Source organism: Eubalaena glacialis, chromosome 6, assembly GCF_028564815.1.
Source record: "Eubalaena glacialis isolate mEubGla1 chromosome 6, mEubGla1.1.hap2.+ XY, whole genome shotgun sequence".
NCBI lineage: Eukaryota > Metazoa > Chordata > Mammalia > Artiodactyla > Balaenidae > Eubalaena > Eubalaena glacialis.
Genome location: NC_083721.1, coordinates 128,721,869 through 128,741,673, shown reverse-complemented (window position 1 = coordinate 128,741,673; position 19,805 = coordinate 128,721,869). Strand labels below are relative to the sequence as shown.

Here is a 19,805-nt window from a genome sequence, read left to right as displayed (position 1 = left end):
CTGGATGATCCAAGATAATTTTAGAGTCAGCTGATTAGCAACCTTAATTTCATGTGCAACCTTAATTCCCTCACGCCATGTAACCAAACCTATTCACAGGTTCCAGGGATTGGGATGTGGGCCATTATTCCGTCCACCAGAGAGAGACTGAAACTCAGAGAGGTAATGGGGCTTACTCAAGGTCACACAGCTATTAAGTGGTACCAGACTCAGATGTCAGATTATGGGGACTCCAATCTAGCTCTGCTCCTGCTACTTCGCTGTGTGACCTTGGGCAAGTCACTCAACCCCTCTAGACTCAGTTTCCTCACTTACAAAATGAAAAGGCTATCTAAGCACTCTCTAAAATATCTCCTAGCAGCCAGTCTGTGACGGTCTGAGGACCTTGACCTTCTCCTAATAACACATGTGAGAAAGCCCAGGACCCCATGAAACTCTCACCTTGTCTTGTCCACACTAACTGAGGCTCCAGTACTGACCATTAGAGGGAGCCAGCATCAACTTCCTTCTTTCCCCTGGCTGGAATATTCCAAGCCTTTTGTCCTGGGAACCATGGAGATATGGACTTACGGACACCTGACTGTCTTACCCCCGTGCCCCTCCCAGCACACCACACAAATCTTAAGTCAACTATTATGTGTTTTCCTCCCAATCCCCAGTTTAGAGGAGAGTAAGGATTAAGGTTTCTTTACACAATGAAAAGAAAATGAGAGAGTGAGAAAATCAGACAGTAAACATACAGGGATGTGCAGGCTTTTTTGTTGCGAGTTCCCAAACCAAGGCAGAAAAAAGCTGCTCTTCTTTTCTTTTTTACAATGCACTTTTAAAAAGAGCACTATTTACTACAGAAAATTTCAAACATATACAAAAATAGAGAGATGAGCACAGTGAATTTTTTTTAACTCACTCCTAGGCCTACCACCTCCAATTCAGGTACTCCTCACAGTCTGAAATTTGAATTTTGAATCACCATCTGCAGTGGGCCACTCCATGTGTTGGTCCTGCGTCCCTTTGTTTTGGAAACTGCTCTGCTACCACTCCTTATGATTCTGGAAGGTCTGTCAATCAAGATGGCCAGAAAACCTTAACTATAGGACAAATCAGAGCCCCTTTTCAATATGAACACTGGACAAAAGAGTATCTTCTTCTGAAATCAGGAGCTGTAAACTCCACATAAGCCTGGAGCTGCCATTCTCCCTACCTTAGAGGGTGAAGCCAACACAGTGGTGTTCACAGTGGAACTGCTGAAAGATAGAGAAGGTGCACTTCCTGGTGCCATGATCTGAGCACCTGGATCCAGCTGTGCCTGATACCCTGAAACTTTTTTATTCTAATAGCCATATGCCTAGTTTTGCTTGACTTAGTTTGAGTGAGGTTTCTATTCCTTGTAACAGAAAGAATCTTGAACATCCCCAGAAAGCCTTCTTTAAAACAACTAGCATAACTGTCCATTTTTCCTGTGGGGGTTAGAGATTAGCCTCCCTAATTTAACAAAAACAATCTATATTCCTTAGGGAATACATTTCCTAGCAGAGAAAGAGTGAAAATATGTGATTTAAGGATACTTCCTCAAGCAGGAAAGGACAAGCTGTCAGAGAGTGGTCCTGGGTTGAACAGGGAGACTGCACAAAAACTGGGCTTTGGGCCCAAGCCTCCTTGGGGTACAGCCATGAAGCTAGGCAGGATAGGGTGGGACCAGGTTCCAGTTTCAGTGACTGAGGGAGGACCCAGTTAGGCCTCAAGTGGTGCCTGTCACTAAGAGATAAGGCTCCAAATGAAATTAGAGGAGGTGGATCACAGGCCACCCAGAAACCTGTACTCAGTCACCTTTCCCTACTCTTCCTTCTTCCCCCTCCTCGCCACAGGCCTCTTCTGCACACTGTGGACACAGAGCTCCCTGTGCCAGGCAGTGTGGAAATGAGCTACAACGGCTACAGCCCATGACCTGTGGGAGCCCACAGTCCAGTGAGAGGAGGCAGGTAAGTGCACGATGGAAGGAGCTGCAAGGCATTATGGGAAGAGGATGCACATAACAGGCTGGAGCCCTTGAGGAAGATTTCCCAGTTTATTGTCTCACATGAAGGATGGCATATGTATGTTACGCACTGCAGTAGCATCTGTCATAGAGAAAGACTGCGAACAGCCCGGGGCCCACCCACAGAGAACTGGTTAAGTAAACTGGGGTAAAGCCGCTCAGTGGAATACTGTGAGGGAGGGAGACGGAGAGGAAGGGAGAGAGGGAAGGAGAGAATGCTTTATGTACTGATATGGAAATCTCTCCCAGACATATTGTTAAGCAAAAAAAAAAAAAAAAAAAAAAGCAAAATGCAAAATGGTGAGTTTTGCATAAGGGTGAAATATAAAAAAGACCTATAAACTCTCAAAGAATTATAAAGAAACATAACAGTGGTTGTCTATGGGGGGGTAAGGGTATGGGATATGGGATGAGAAAGACCATTTTCATTGTATACATTTATATATATATATTTTTAACTTTCCAATCATGTAAATATGTTACCTATTCCAAAAAAATTTTAAATAAAAGGTAAAGCTTCTGTGGCATTTAGGGTAGTTCTCAAAGGGATAGTTAGACACGTTTGGGGACTGTGGCTTAGGTGCATTTCCAACACAGCTGCAATGTGATGCTGATGTGCCTTCTGTTGAGAAGCAGGTCTATGTCCTGTCCCTCTGTAGCTGGGCAGGCAGGTAAATATGGCGGAAATGACACCCTGAGACATCTGAGGGTGTGCCATGAGAGGTGACGGAGCTTCCACCTGGTCCTCTTGGGATGCTTGCTCTAAGAACCCAGTTGTCCTGCAGGGGGGAACCGAGGCCAGCAGCCCTGCCCGGCCCAGGTCCCAGCCACTAGGCCCTGAGTGAAGGGGGGCACTGAGATGGCCAACTAACTGCCACTAGATGAGAGTCCCAGGGTGGGACCTGCTTCACTGAGTCCAGCCAACCCCCAGAACTGTAGAGACAAGAACCAAATAACTGTTTTCTTTCAATCCCTTAAGTTTTGAGGAACAGTTCTTGGTTTGTGCCTCTGTCTTACACTTGATTTTCCAAGATGGAAGCTTTCTGACACACTTAGAACAGTTTACCTATAAGCCCAAGGGGGTAGCAGAAACCACCCTGGGGGCAAGTATTTAGTTGGCCCTATGAAAGTAGGAATAGTCTAAACAAATGAAACATATGACTCTGGATGCCCATGGGGACCACAAGGGGCACCATTCAGCAGGCTGCTGGGTACCAAGGTCTGGGCTCCAGAGAGGGGATGTGATGGAGCTGAGGATGCAGGAGGCGTTTAGGTAAAGGTGGTCATTAAAAACCAGGGCCAGGAATGAAATCATCCAGGTGGAGTGCACAAACAAGAGAAGAAGACCCCCGGGGATGCCCCACTGAAAATGCCAGCAGAGGAAAAGGAGCAGGTAGAAGTCAAAGAATCATCATCAGGGAAGAAGGAGGAAAATGCAAGAAAGAAAAGTTCAAGAGCTGGGCATGGTCAGAGGTGTCAAATGTTACACCGAAGATACACAGAAAGCTCTGGAAGATTTGGCAATGCAGAAGTCACTGGTGACCTCTCTATAGGAGAGTAGTCTTCCTGAAGTGGTGGGAAAAAAAGGAAAAATCTCAATGCATTCCAATCAATACAAATCACTGCAACAAAACTTGATGAGACCAAACAGCAAATAATTTGGGGCTCCCTGCTTTATCTTCTGAGCAACATTAGAGGGGAAAAGGCAGAAAGGGAAAAATCAAAATGCATATAATAGAACGAAACAAAGGAGACAAACATTAACAAATTGAGTAGATACCGTCTGCACAACAAAGAAGCGACTGAAAAGCACACGGTAAGGAAAAACTACCTCTTGAGTTCCTCTTTTTTTTTTAGAGAGAGACTGTGAAAGATTCCTTTGTTTTGTTGACCATGCACAGTAATGGCAAGGCCAAGTAAAAAGGTGTGCAACAGCATGGGGGAGTCCATAGGCTTCATCTAGTCAGCCAGTACTGATGAGCTGGAGTGGCTGCAGGGAACACTTTGTAGAGGAGGATGCAGGCTTGGGTATCAGGGAGTGATGTCTGCTGTGTGCACAGGACACAGGAATAGGGCACTAGCACCAGGCATCCGCCATCCCGCTCTTTATGGAACGCACATTAAACCATACCTTAAAGGGAAATGGCCTCATTTCTCTAAAATGCCAGGATCTTGAATGAGTGCCCTTCTATGCAAATACTAAAATGCCCATAACTCAAAGCATATAAGATTTAGCCACTAAATCCTATTGAGCTTGCTACATGAACAATTTTAAATCTTCTCTTGGAGTAAGGCCTTCATTTGTAGTGACAAATATGCCAACAGACAATAATAATAAATACATGGAAATGTTTCTAGAATCTGCAATATGCCCCCAAATTTCTGCCATTATTCCTCCTCCATGCATAGAAAAAAACAGGCATATAAAATGGATTGGGACTCAAACTATAGAGTGAATTAAGTTGAAATGTCAGCACAACCATATTGTATGTCAATTGTTAACAGATACTTTGATGAAGTGCTTACTAAATCTTTAATTGGAGATGGAGTGTTTCTATAGAAAGGCAATGACTACAAAACATTTATCACAGTGTCTAAAGCCATAACGACAGACATTCTCTCCCATCCTCTGGTATCAGTGTCAGTATGGTGAATCCAGCATTAATATTAAAACACGGCACTGGAGACATAATTATGGGTTGATACAAATGAGGTTCAATGTTTTCTCCCAATGAATTTTTCTTTTAGGGTCATCTTAATGTATTACACTTGAAAAATAACAGAAAAAAAATCGAGCTACAAGAGAGGGGGAAACACTGCCAAAATAAAGATAACTCTTATTATATACTCAGGCCGTCTTTTAAAGTGTTGGGTCTCAAAGCGCATGGCTGCAAAATACTAGCGTTCTGCCACTTAAATCAAATATTGGTAGTCTAGCCCAACTCACAGGGAAAAATACGGTAATATTCTTCTTATCTAAAGTTTTCTTCCCATGATTTTTCATAAACTTTGAGGGTTGGCTACTCTTAAGGTAGTCTTCAATTGAGTATAAACAGGTCTGATTCAGCACAGAATTATGGATTTGGTTATTTTCAGTTTAGTGCACTGATCACGTTCATGGTGTTTAGGGAAGAACAGCACGGCAGACGCTGTCCGTGCTACGCCCTGAGCTCTCAGGACTCATTGTTTCAGAGCAAGCCAGCGTCTTCTGTGAGTCAGCACCTGCAGCCCTTTGCCCTGGTGCTTTACCTGGTGACTGGAAGCTGCCGGAAGTCCCAGAGAATTCGCTTCCCCTAAGGAGCCTTGCTCGACCAATGACGGATCGCAAGGGTGTGTATATACCCAGCCGCCCATCCCCAGGAGAGGCCAATTCTGGGATGGGTGCTCTACACACTGGCTGCCGGAAACTCCCAGCAGGTTTAAACTCCAGTGGTCCACGATGGTGACGGGCTCGATGGTGCGCCTCTCTGGCTCATTTCCCTACTTCCTTATTTCCTTTCTTTATTTGGGATTTCCTTCCAAATAAACCACACAGACTCAAATCCTTGTCTCAAATAAGGACACGTGCCATGATTTCCCAACGTATGGCCAGCTGAGTATGAGAACTGCTGCTTTAGGACGTACCATTGGCCAAGCACTAGGCCCCTGCCAGCACTGGGCAGCAGAGGATGGAGGGGGACAGGGCCGACACTGGGAGAGCTGGCATCAAGAATGTAAAATCTAGGCCCTGAGGTATGGGCGTACCAAGGCCTAAGCAGGACAAGAAGCCAGAGTGATGTAGGGCCGCCCCAGGCAACTGCTGACTTAGGGAGTGAGTGAGTGTGTGTTTGGGGCCGGGGGGCAGAGTTTGCTGAAACTTTACCAATGAAGCCCCCAAAGGTTGCAAACCCAAACCCCCAATCCCTACCCCACCACTGGGGACTAGGTGGGGAACAGGGATGAGAGAGACTGGCAGAGGGGTGTGAGGCTGCAGGGCAGGGGCGGGCAGTAGCCGCCTCCACCTTATAAGACCCTGAGAATCTAAGTCTACACAGCCAGAGGGAGCACATCTCCTGGCCACTCAGCCAGTGGCCCCAGAGGATGTCCCTCGACCAGAGACACCGAGGCAGGGAGCCAAGCCTGGCCTTAGAAACTGTTGAGTAAGAGATTTAATCAGGATAATGCCACGAATGCAGTGACCTTAAAATTGCAAACAGCATAAAGATCATTATTGAACTTGGCTCGTTTTAGAATTTAAAAAAGACTTTATAGGAGTAATAAAACAATATAGAAAGTTTAAAATATGGAAAAAAGTCATCCATTGTTCCACTGTTCAAATGCAATTCTTGTCCCCTTGAGGCACCCCTCATAGACCATTTTCCGGAATACATCTTTCATGGAACAGTATTCTGTTCACTGAGCGGGTAATGACTTCTCTCATTACTAATCTTCCTGTTTTTAAATATTCCACCAACCTGGTGTTCTGTAACTTGACTACCCTCCTATAGTGGATATTCAAGTCATTTCTAAGTTTTCACCATTATAAATAATGACGCATCTTCATACAGTGGCATTTTCCAATTTTCAAATTATTTTCTTAAGACAGAATTCCAGAAGCCAAAAGGCAGCAATTCAGTGACATCTGAAACAGGAAGCCCCCCTACTTTTATCATCTACAGTCCTTGGATTAGTCATAAAATATAAACCAGGTAACAGAAACTGGCATCCTCTTTCTCACACACAAAAAATATTAAGACAAGGTCGACCAATAGCATCATAAAAGTTAAATAGAAGTGGTGCTGGGAAAACTGGACAGCTACATGTAAAAGAATGAAATTAGAACACTCACTAACACCATACACAAAAATAAACACAAAATGGATTAAAGACCTAAATGTAAGACCAGACACTATAAAACTCTTAGAGGAAAACATAGGAAGAACACTCTTTCACATAAATCACAGCAAGATCTTTTTTGACCCACCTCCTAGAGTAATGGAAATAAAAACAAAAATAAACAAATGGGACCTAATGAAACTTAAAAACTTTTGCACAGCAAAGGAAACTATAAACGAGACGAAGAGACAACCCTCAGAATGCGAGAAAATATTTGCATATGAATCAACAGACAAAGGATTAATCTCCAAAATGTATAAACAGCTCATGCAGCTCAATATTAAAAAAACAAACAACCCAATCAAAAAATGGGCAGAAGACCTAAGTAAACATTTCTCCAAAGAAGACATACAGATGGCCAAGAGGCACATGAAAAGCTGCTCAACATCACTAATTATTAGAGAAATGCAACTCAAAACTACAATGAGGTATCACCTCACACCAGTCAGAATGGCCATCATCAAAATATCTACAAACAACAAATGCTGGAGAGGGTGTGGAGAAAAGGGAACCCTCTTGGACTGTTGGTGGGAATGTAAATTGATACAGCCACCATGGAGAACAGTATGGAGGTTCCTTAAAAAACTAAAAATAGAACTACCATACGACCCAGCAATCCCACTACTGGGCATATACCCAGAGGAAACCATAACTCAAAAAGACACATGCACCCCAATGTTCTTTGCAGCACTATTTACAATAGCCAGGACATGGAAGCAACCTAAGTGTCCATCGACAGACAAATGGATAAAGAAGATGTGGTACATATATACAATGGAATATTACTCAGCCATAAAAAGGAATGAAATTGGGTCATTTGTAGAGATGTGGATGGATCTAGAGACTGTCACACAGAGTGAAGTAAGTCAGAAAGAGAAAAACAAATATCGTATATTAACGCATACATGGGGAACCTAGAAAAATGGTACAGATGAACCGGTTTGCAAGGCAGAGATAGAGACACAGATGTAGAGAACAAACGTATGGACACCAAGGAGGGAAAGTGGGGGTGGGGGTGGTGGGATGAATTGGGAGATTGGGATTGACATATATACACTAATATGTATAAAACAGATAACTAATAAGAACCTGCTGTATTAAAAAAAATAAAATTAGATTTAAAAAAAAAGTTACATAGAAGAAGGCCTGATGGGAGATTTAAAAAGCAAAGCAGTCTTTGATACTAAGTATAGGGTTCGTGCAATAAACACCAATTTCTGATCTTTAAAATGAACATTTGAAGGTCAATAATAATGTCAAGTTAGACTCCTACACACTAATTCCTGTAACAGGCATTCTGTTCTAATGATCAACTGCTCACAGAGAAACTTCTAGCCTTTTAAAGCCTGCTCATTATCTGGCCTGGTGGGATTCCCTGACACTGACACTCATTCTCTCCCATATGCCACTTACTGGGCCCCAATTCAGCTTAGTTTGCATCACTTGTTTTCATCATTTTTCCCCCCGCCCCACCAACTGCCCACCCTTTTCGGCAGACTGGCTGAGAGCAGAGCAGCTGGTGGCTGTGGTTAGGGGGCAATTAGGCAGATCTCGTTGCTCAGCCTTGCTCCACACTCCTGTCTTCCCAATGCGGTAACTAGGTGGGAAGGACCGGAATCAAGGCGCGAACCCTCACACATCTGCCTTGAATACGTGAACTCTGCAAGTCAGGAGAGTTCCCACACTCCTACCTGGGCTGTGTCCTGACTTGACAGTTCATTTTTATAACAGGAAGCAAGGGAGGGGGGTGCTGATGGAAGGCGGAAGGCAGGAAGGAAGACTGGCTCTAATTTAAAACCATCTTAGGAGCTCTAAAAAGTTCCAGGCTGACTGATGGGCACATTGACTCCTCAGAACCCTTTCATAAATACCTACCCCTTAACATGCACTTCCTAGAGGCAATAAATACCGTCACTGTGTGTCAGCCTTATGGAAGGCAGATTTCCAGAGCCACTTCTTTTCTCCATGGCTCAGAGCCACACGATTACAAGCCTATTAGACCTGTACCCTGAGAATACAGCGCTCAAGCCCAACCCCACCAAGACTGGCGCGGAGGCCTGCTCAATTTCTGCACAGCGATGCGACTTTCCTTCCTTTGCTTCGGGGAAGACGGCAGCTCATCTCTTGTAATAAGGTCTACCTCTGAGACAGGTGGGGATCGAAGATGTATTTTGTCATCAGCGCTGGCCAAATAAATAAAATAACTCTCTAATAATATTTAGTCATGGAGAGAGAATGCTTCCTGGGGCTGTTTGGATCATGTCTTATTTAAAACTGGACTTTGAGTATGATTTTCTCTTTGTTCTCAGAGGAACTGCCTGGGCTTGAAGGTAGGCGTGGTGTGCCTCTGGAGGACGCTGGTTCCTGACGAGGGACCACGCTGGGATGGCGGGGCTCTGGAGGGGTAGGTCGCTGCCAGCTATCCCGCCCTCCCTCAGCTGCATGCAGACAGGTGTCCTCCACACACCCGGACAAGAGCAGTCAGCTTTGCCCTTCTTTCCCCTCAAATGACAGGTCTCTAGACGCAATGTCATAAAATCTATGCCAGAACCTCAGCCTGATGTGCCCATAGATATCAAAGGAGAAAAAAATAGGCTCTTGGTGGTCCCTGTCACTCTGAAGGGAGAGGGCCTCAAGGCCCACCACGCCCGATCTACCCCAGGTGAGCTGGACACCTGTATGTTGCCGCCAGCCAGTATGAGAGATGTTGAGAACTAGCACACCCAATGAGACAACATCCAAGGAGGGGCTCTGTAACTCTAAAGGGTTAAGTAAACTGGAGCATTAGCATTATTTTCCCATTTGGAAGCCAAAGCTCAGTGATTTTTAAAGTACACATTCTTATAAGATTACTTTGGCTGCATAAAATATTGTTTGCCAGAATTCATAGAAAAATACTATCCAATAGTCTTCAAAGGTATATAAATAATTCAGTATAAGCCTCCAACCAACATTTCCGGGCCCCCTCTATCTATATCAATACTGACTAAATCTCTATATCTATCCCACCTTTATGCATTCTCCTGGCATGCCAGGCTTCTCATTCATGGCAGTTAATCTGGTTTATAACTTGACGTTGTGTGCGTGGTCATGTGCTTAATTCTGTCTTTATCAATAATCTGTCTCATGATGTCTTTGGGCCGCATGAGGGTGGAGACTGTGTCACTTTGTCTCAGCATTCTAATCCCCAGGACCCTGCCTGAGCATGTATAGAAGGAAGAAAGGGAGAGAAGGAGGGAGGAAAATGAGCAAGACATGGTGCTGGGCACCAGGGGTGCTCAATCCAATAGCCGTGGAAGCGCTCACAGCCCATGGAGGAGGTAATGCCAGGGCAGCTGGAAAAGTGATGCCCAGCAGAGGTGCCCAGCGGGACCATGGGAATGCAGGGTTGTTTCGGAAAGGCTTCCCTGCAATAGGCTGTGCCCCTGCAGGTGCTGCAGAGGTTCCAGCTTTCGGGGCAGATCTGGCCAGAGACAGGGACAGCAGGAAGGCATGGGGATGCAGATCAGACCTTTACTGGGCGGGAGGCCAGACCCAGAGATGGCACTCCTGGGTGGAAAGGGCAGACAGCCCTGACTTCTAGAAGATGCTGCCACCTTCATCCAAGGTGTTTTCACCCCCCAAACCCATCACTGAGAACCTGTGATTTCCCCAGAGCTGATTTCCCACGATTCGCACTAGCCACAGAACGCCTTTCTATTCCTAGTTCCAAGATTGGTGCTGTGGGTCTATGTGTACATGAGAGAGACAATGATGAGGGAATCACAAGTCCACTGTGGTTTGTTAAACACACCATGCAGAACCACACGGCTAAAACGGTGGGGCAGGAGCTGCCGTCCTGAGGCCTGCCCTGTAAAAGGGGATCTGTCTTTACCAGGGAACTATGATAAACGAGCAAAGACAGACACTGGTCAGGATGAGCCACTTTATTTAAAAGCTTCGACAGCCCAAAGTGGTTTAACATAGATGCATGGGAGATTTATCTAGATGATAAAATACCTGAACTTGAAAGACACATAAATTATAATTTTGCAGTTTTTTTCCTTTTAAGATTTCACATAGTCAAGTGCTTTAAGTAATGCATGAAATGCACATAAAGCTGTCTGGTTAGCGTCTGCAGAGAACCTCTGCTTCCAGACGGGACAGAGTTCAGAATCAACGCCACCCATCTGTGTCTGTGGCCTTCCGTTTCCTCATCACAGTGGACAGCACTGGGAGGATTAATCAATATAATAATAATAACAGCAGCTATTATTGACTGAGTACTTCCCAAACGCTGTGCTGTGCACTGAGGACGGCACACCACACACTTACATATGAGCATTACTGACTGCTCATAACGGCCCTACAAATGAGGGGCAATGAGTCCCATGTTACCGATGCAAAATTGTACTTCAGAGAGCTTCTGTCATGCATGTGAGGTCACACAGGCAATTTCATCTGACTCCAAAGCTGCAGTGTTCACCACTAAGCTGCAACATACATGAAAATGCTTGGCCCTTAGCAAGGGCCTAAAAACATTAGTTATCTCTCCCTATCTTCATACTCCCTTCTTTTAACAGCACACTTGCACACTGAGAAATTTGATCTGTGGGTTTAGGTTCCTTTGTTCATTCGTTCATTCATTCATTCATTCATGCCTTCATTATGGGCCCAGTATTCTGCTGGGTACAGGGCTTACAGAATTGGATTCCACAGCTCCTGGACCGGTTTCAGGCAATTACCATATCCACAGGAGGGCAGGGGTCAGCATGGAGCAGGGGCAGCTATTCACCGGGGACCCACACCCAGCTGTGGGTTAGGGACAACCCAAACAAGACAACGTTGGATCTTTTTCAACCCTAGTTTTTCCCCCATGCTTTTGCTGTGTTTTCTTTGGCCTGAGTCTTCAGGCCTTCTGACAGCCTGGCTGCCCAAGAGGCCCTTTATCACCCAGAACACCGCTTTTTCCTGCCAGGGCTGATGCTTTCCAGTAAAACCACTGCAACAGATTACACAACTCCCCCACTAATCACCCTGCACAGTTCCTCAGAACCAACCTCTCGCCCCCACCTCCTATCTTCTGCCTGCCTTGTTTCATCAATTTTTACCCAGAATAAGGAATAATAACAATAGCAGCAGCACAGTAACTTCTACATGTCAGGCACTGCTCTATGTATTTTAGGTACATTAACTCATTAAATCCCATAATAACCCTCTTAGGTAGGCACTATTATTACTCCTATTTTAGTTCACTTAGGGGAAGAGGGAGGGAGGTAACATTTCTTCAGGGCCAACTAGATGCCAAGCACTGTCTTAAGCTTGCACAATCAGATAATAAGTGAACTGCCGAGGGTCAGGCACAGAGCTGGGAATTAACAAATAAGAACCTGAACCCAGGTCTGTGACTGCCTAACCCAGTGCTCTCCTTTTGCTCTCCGCAGGTGGCATTGCCACGGTCTGCGAGGGGAAACAGAGTGGCTGCACAAAGCCTGCCCTCTCCCCCTCTTCCCCCAGCACCCTTCTGTTAACACCTGTCCTCTGCTTTTTTTTTTTTAACCCCTACTCACAAACGGTGCCAGACTCTTTTCTGAACTGTGTTCTCCACTCTCTGGGCCTCCCGGCCTGTTTTCATGGAGCAAATCCGCAGTCTCCACCAACAGTATAAACTGAGCCAAAGAAGGAATTGGCATCATCCAAGCCAACAAAATATACCAAGCAGTCGCCAGCCAGGTGTTTTCTGAAGATTCCAAACCTCTCCTAAATCCCTGGGGGTCCTCAGCGAGGGACCAGTAGGGTTGCTGCCTCTTGGGAGTTTTCTGGCCCGTTTTGGGGGGTGATGCCACCAATGAAAATAAGGAAGTAACATGCTGAGCGGAGTGTGAGCCTTATGTTCTCAGGGGCTTCATGGTGTTGGCACTAACAGGTGAGCCTTTCTGGGAAATGTATACCTGGCCCTGACGGAAGCAGGAGGCTTTCCCTGGCAAGGCCATCGGATCAGGCTCTCTCCTCTGGGCTCCAGAGCACCACGGCTGGGACTACCAGTGTACTTCACCTGGCCCACCCTGCATGAGCTCCAGGAGGGCAAGGCCAATGTAAAGTGGGCACCAGTTAAATATTTTAAGAATGAATGACTAAAGCAGTCATCATTTTAGAGAACAAGCTGTTTGAGAGATTCTACTCAGACAAGGAGACAGGACTCCAGGAGAGGGGAAGTGAGTGCCCAGAGGTAGCACACTGCGTTCAGCTCAGATCAACACCCTGCTCCATCCACAGAAATCTTCACCTTCACTTCACTTACTGCACGCTTGGAACACCACTAAGTCATTTACATGCAAAGTCTCAATCGTCAATGGGGAGGAACAGTCCCATTTTACAGAGGAGGAAGTTAGGGAACTTGCTTTGCTCCCTGCTTTCAGTGGGCAGGTCCCACTGACCTTCCTTTTCTCAAACAAGCCACACCCTCTCCCAACAAGTGTGTTTGCTCCAGCGTTCTCCACCTTGGGACCCTGCAATTCATATTGAAGTGTGAGCTCCAGCATCCTTTATAGATGGGGACCACCGGCTAAATGCTCTCCCAGCACCTTGCACTTCCTATCTTCACAGACCTTTCAGTTTTAACTTTTACACTCACGTGTGGAGATTACCTATTTGCTGTGGGTCTCTCTTACCAGACTGCGAGCTCCACGGGGGGTGGGCACTACGTTCGTTGGCCCGCACTGTACCCCCCAGCACTGAGCCCAGTGGCGGGCACTCAATGGCATGCAGGATTTGGTGGATCCTTATTTGCATTTGTTGAGTGCGCGAGTGCTGAAGATGGGCTCGGGTCTGAGCCACAGGGGTGCTGGGGTTAGGTCGATAACGCTGTGGCGAGAATGGGCGGCGCCGGCTGTACACAGGAGGCGTTCTGGGGTTCATCCGACCCAGACTGGCTACCGTGCACCGCACCCCGCCGCCACCTGTCGCCCCGGCGCGGGCCAGGTCTCGGCGGGCGCCCGCCAGGGCAAAGGCGGGCTGAACAGGCCCGGCCTTGGCTGCGCTTACCTGCGCGTCGCGGGGCTCCGCAGAGGCACTCGGCGAGCCTCTGGGGACTGCAGGGGACTGGAGGCCCGGCAGCGCCGAACCGGGGCTCTTCGCCCGCGCGCGGCCCTGCACCCAAGGCCCGGTGAGGACCGCTGCAGGCGTCCGCACGCACCGCCCTTTACGGTGGGGCAGCCAGTCACCTGCCCTTCCCACCCCCGCGCTGGGGAGAGGGTCTAAGGCGAACTTGACCCTGCGCTGCAAGGGCTCCCCGGGGTGGGTGGAGTCAGAGAGAAACCGCGGCGCCCGACTTCCTCCATGGGGGCGGGCCCTAAAGAGACCCCGCCCCGCGCGCCCGCCCCTTCGTGCCAAGCCCCGCCCACTCCCCCACCCCCACCCCCCAGCCTCTGCTCCCACTCCCTGGCTTGTGTGCGCCTTTGCATTTTATTTTTCTATGTTTTGCGTTCCGTTTTATTTCTTATTTTTATTTTTTACTTTCTTTTTTTAAAGATCAAATTAAAAAATATATCTAAGTAATGCATGAGCACTTTTTACAAAATAAAATTACCTACATGTTCTTATAATGGAAGCAACAGAGCCCTCTCCCTTGCGCCCCACCACGCAGTCCTTTATAGCACTTACTCCGTTGAGTTCTGCTAGTGCTTACCCCCTTGTCGCTAAAAAATAAGCTTACACAGAGGTTTCTTGAGTTATCTGTTGACTTTCTGCCATGTTCGATGAGGATTTACTCTCTTCCTGCGCCCCTGCCTTCCCTCTCCTGACAAGTTTACCCCTCTGTTCTCAAGTCCTGGCCTGGTGAGCTCTGAGACCTCAAACCAGGAGTGGATGAAGGCTTTCTGGGGCCTGAAGCGTATACAATTGTGGGGGGAGGGGAGTAGGAGGGCTGTTTTAGAAAGCCCTACAGAATCAAGCCTTGCAAATGAACATTTATTTAGAATGGGAAAAAGCAATCACAACAAAATGCTGGGACCCTGGAGATTCAGGTCCATATCCTCTGAGATCTTCGCAGGTAATTTATTTCTTGAATTTGCTTCCCCAGTGTGGCCTGGCCTCCTCTGCCCACCCAGAACCCTCCATAACTCCCAGTCCTTACAGGGGCGGTGAAGGTCAAGATGCATCAGTTTCTGCCAATAGGATTTCCTAATGGAGTGAACTGAAGTGTGCAAAAAAAAAAGATATCAAGGGTGATGTCAAGGTTTTGTGACTGCTGCACACCTCATTCCCAGCTTTTCCTAGCATCCGTGACAGGTTCTTAGTACAGAGTGTTTTGTAAAGCTGGCTCTGGGCCCCTGCCGGATCACCAGATTCTCACAGTGCTCCCATGATGTTGGCTGGACAGGCATACTGTCTCTACTTTTAGGAGGGCCCTTACTTGTCCCCTCCCGAATCAGCACAGGGGACACACAGCTAGCACCCAGTAAGTGCACAGGTGAAGGGGCTGGTCCACCTCTGCTTACTCAGACTGAAGAAGCGGTGTCTACACCCTCCCTGACACCCCTTCTCTCCTGAGAGTTCAGTCCTTCCCCTTCCTCTGCTCTGCCTCGCGTCTCTCCTGCTCCCTCTCCTTCCTCCCTTGTCCAGATCCCAAGAATCAGAAGTGACTCCCTTACAGTGTGAAATGTGCCTCAACAAGGTGACCTTGGGCAAAGTCACTTTACCTCTCCAAAGCCTCAGGACCCTTCTGCGAAATTGGAGGCAACAACTTTTTGGGGAGGATTAAGTGGCTTCGTAGGTATGCACATGAGGATTTTTTTTTTCCTTTTTTACAGCCCTATTTTTTTTTAACAACTCAGAAATTTTAAATAGTGGTCAAATTTATTGCTCTTTTCTTATTATTGCTTCTGGATTTTGTATCATACTTAGAAAGGCCATTCCTACTCTGAGATTTTAAAAAATTCAAGGATAATGATCTTTGGATGGTCTCTTATTGATAACACGGTTTGTCTCCCAGCAGGGTGGGAGGCTTGTGAGAAAGGTTAGGGACTTAAAATCTGTGTGTAGCATTGGTACCACAGGTTGGGTTCAAATCAAGGGCTAAATCATTCTGAGTCAGGGCCCTGACCCAGGGAAGGAGAGGCTGGACACAGAGAGCAAGAGGGGGATGAGCAATGACTTCTCCATGCAAGGGATGCTTCTTTCCCTGGGGTAGTGAAGATTAAGGCTTGGTTTAGGAGGAAGCCTAGCTTCCCAGGTATGAAGTAGTGCCTCCTAGTGGTGGGAGGTAAGAACCTCACATAATAACCATGATAACTTCACTTATCCCAAATCAAGGAGGGGCAAAAGGCTGTGGTTGAGAAATCCATTTGGGGGAGACAACTAGCTCCTAATACTCTAGATAAGGGAATATCTACATGAGAGTCATGCCCTTTGCTTGAGGGCACACAGGGCTACTGGATCATGGGTATAACAGGGATAATATTTTTTTTACCTTTTTTATATGGGTAAGTTTTATTTCTCCTGAATCCTATCTGCCATTAGAGTCAAAGAAGTGGCCAGGTAATGCCACCTCAGGAAGGAGGAGGATTTTACATCTCAGTTTGGGTCCCTTACAAGCAGAACCTGAGACAAGGATTCAAGTGCAAGTGTTTTATTTGGGAGTCCAATAAAAGATGCATTACTAAGGCAGCTACTGTTACAGATAATTGGAGCTTGATCCTGCAGGAAAATTCTAGAAAGCCAATAACATGTAAAGAAAGTGGCTCAGATTTATCCAACCCAAGAAAGAGCTGAAGGTGGGAGGTCTCTAAAGGGAAAAAACTGGAACTGACAGGGTAGCTTATTTTGAACATTTTACAAATTAGTTCTAGGCATATAAATGTGGTTACCAAATGAGATCAAGCTGTAACTATTCTGCAGCTTCCTTCTGTCACCTAATGGTGTCCTGATGAAGCACTTTCTGCATACTGCCTCAGGCCTACAGGTGTGACCTGAGGACATTCTGGAAGACTTGTTTTTGGACGGATCATGATGGGACTGCAGGCTGGGTCAGCCTCTGTGGTTGGATGAGACCATAACCTTGCCTTCTGAGCTCTCAGAAAGGTCAAGTTTTGGCTGGTGAAAGTAAAATGTAAAAAAAGGAGACTGGTGGACTTTTAAAATGATCAGAGAGGGCAACCTTTCCAATCCCTTTAAGGACTTCAAAAGGTGGATGTTTTCTCATAGGCAATGAACAGATAACGCCAATGTGAAGTCTTTCTTACTTAGCCGTTGAAGCAGGCCTCCACGAGAAACCACCATTTGGTCAACCTGGCTCCACTGGCCATAGTTACTACTGAGTTAAAGTGATCCTTTTGAAATATGAATCAGTCCACAGCACTCCCCTGCTCAGACGTCCTCAGCCTCTTCCACCACAATTAGCATAAAACATCAAGTTCTCCCCAATGGCCTCCAAGGCCCTCACAATATCTGCTCTGACAAGCTCTCCCTGACATTGTCTCCTGACAGCACCCACTCCTCACCCCCAGTCTCCTTGGCTTTGCTGCTGTCCCTTGAACACACTGGGCCTGTTTGCACCACAGAGCCACTGCACTGCTGTTCTCACTGACCGAAATGGTATACTCCCCCAACTCCCAAGGTAATTTGCCCAATTCCTTAGCTTTCTAACAGGCCACCTACCTCAGACATAAACAGCTAGCACTCCCATACCACCCTCTTCATAGCACTTATTATCTGTCATTGGAATCTTTATCTCTTTCTTATTTGTCTCCCTCACTTAAGTGCAAGGTCCCCAAAGGGCTGAGTCTTTATATATTTTGTTCCTTGATATATCCCCACATTTTTTTTTTCTTTTGGCTGTACCACGTGGTATGCAGGATCTTAGTTACCCGACCAGGGATGGAACCCGTGCCCCCTGCAGTGGAAGCAGCACAGAGTCCCAACCACTGGACTGTCAAGGAATACCCTATCCCCACGCTTAGAACAGTGCCTGGCACTTCATAGGTAGTCAAGAAATATTTGTCGAATGAATGAATGCATTGAACCAATGAAAAATAGAAACAAAATCAGTAAACATACAGTTTGAAAATATTTTAGAATGTAGACTTTCAACTCATCCAGATTGGATTCCTCTCAAGTTGGGAAGAATTGTGGGAGCAGAGAGAGAAAAATTAAAATAAAATGAAGTGGTTGAGATGCATTATATAATCTGATTCATAATTACAGATGAGTATTAGACCGAGAACTTTGGCTCTTTTACATTTGACCCAATCCTGTGTTAAATATTTACGCAAAGGCTAGCTTGAAAGGCTACATGCTCATTTAAAAGTACTAAGAAGAAAAAAGTTTCCCCTGGTTATTTTAATAATTCAGAATGGTGTTCTGTGGCTTCTGCTGGCATCTGAGGGCCCAAGGTGGTAACTGCTTACCTGGAATAGAGGCCTTGATCAAATATTTAAGATTTCACTAATTTTTATTTTCTGCAAATGTTTTATTCCTGCTTCCCACTTTTTTTTTTTTTACCCATTTTGCAGCCACACAATTCACACAGAAATGTTTCATGGATTATTAAATGCAGCTAAACAATGAGCTTTTGCTAGAACATAAGGCCAAACTCGGGCCACTGTTCTAACAAAGTAATTTTTCCTTGAATGTACGGACTGCAATTTTACAGAGTCCTCTGTCCTATATTCTGAAGTTTTGTAAGGCAGATGCATGTCTGTTGCAGAAAGGACTTTAAGGTGCAAACAAAGACTCCCTGAAAAACAGGTTTTACAGTGGTGCAATGAAGCAGTCTTGGAATCAAGAACAGTTGAAACCATAGGATTGGTAAGTGGGTCTTTGACATCATGGCAAGATGATACCAAATGGTGCCTGTTTGCTAATGAAAACATTGCACACTGGTGCCACTAGCAGTGGAGTGGTTTTGGTGAGCACCTACCTAGGCTTAATTGTCTAAGGAATGTTCCAGTTGCAGCACCTCAGTGCTGTAAATTATCTTTCCTGATGGAGCTTTTATATTCTACCCCTGTTGCTAAAACTCTAATCCTGCTGTCCATCGGGGCCCACTTGGTACAAAGCAGGCCTTCTGAAAGAGGTCAAAGTCACAATGTATCATTCACATCGGAAAGCACTTTAGTAATAACCCATTATTTTTTGATGAGGAGAGAGGACCCAAAGAGGTTAGGTGGTTTTTTCAAGATCACATGTAGCTGGTCAGAGATGGGGTGGGAGTATCAGTCAGAATTTTTTGTTGTTGTTGTTAAACAAGCAACAGAAACAGTCTCTGCTGAGTAGAAGGGAATTTATTGGTAGGATCGGGCCTTCAGAATTTATAGGAAGGTTGAAAATCCAGGCTTAGAAAGGGGCAGGAAGAAAGCAGTTCTGAAAACCTAGAAAGTGAAAACCCTAGGAATGATCTCTTAGCAGAAATGGTCTAGTGAGGATGTCATTGAAGGGATAGATGAGTAAATTTTAGCCACTTTTTCTCTATTTCACTCATGCAGGAGCCAAGGTCCTGGGAGGGACCCTCTCACTGGCCAAGATTAGGACACACTTGCCTGACATTCTGAGATCGTGCTGGCAAACCCCTTCCACTTTGGTCACTGAGAGGAAGACACCTGAATTTACTTCTCCGCTAAGCCTCTCATGGTGGAGAGAGGCAAATCCCTCAAAGGACCCCCCAAAGATGGTGTTAGGAGGAAGCCAGGGATGCAGGGAAGCCAGGATACAATGAAACATGGATTTAGTTTAAAGTGGGAGACTTCTGTGCAGCTAGGAACGGCCATGAGAAGCAAACAGGAGTTTGCGTGGGATTAGTAGGAAGGTTTTGCTTTCCAACCACAAGAGCTCCTCGCCCCTGTCCTCCTTCCTTCTTCTGTCTTAGAATGTGAATATGAGCCTGATGGCCAAGCAGCCATCTTGAGTCTATGAGGTGACA

At 46.0% G+C, this 19,805-nt stretch overlaps 1 protein-coding gene across 1 annotated transcript in view; it reads right to left on the bottom strand.

Annotated features, from left to right (window-relative positions):
* Positions 1-14,641, bottom strand: part of NMNAT3 (nicotinamide nucleotide adenylyltransferase 3) — a 114,888-nt gene extending 100,247 nt beyond the window's left edge. The window contains exons 1-2 of the mRNA XM_061192772.1: positions 14,604-14,641; positions 13,934-14,088 (exon numbers count right to left, since the gene is read on the bottom strand). Of these exons, the coding sequence (XP_061048755.1) occupies positions 13,934-14,088; positions 14,604-14,641 (193 nt within the window). The remainder of the gene's footprint in view (positions 1-13,933; positions 14,089-14,603) is intronic.
* Between the last annotated feature and the right edge of the window lie 5,164 nt (positions 14,642-19,805).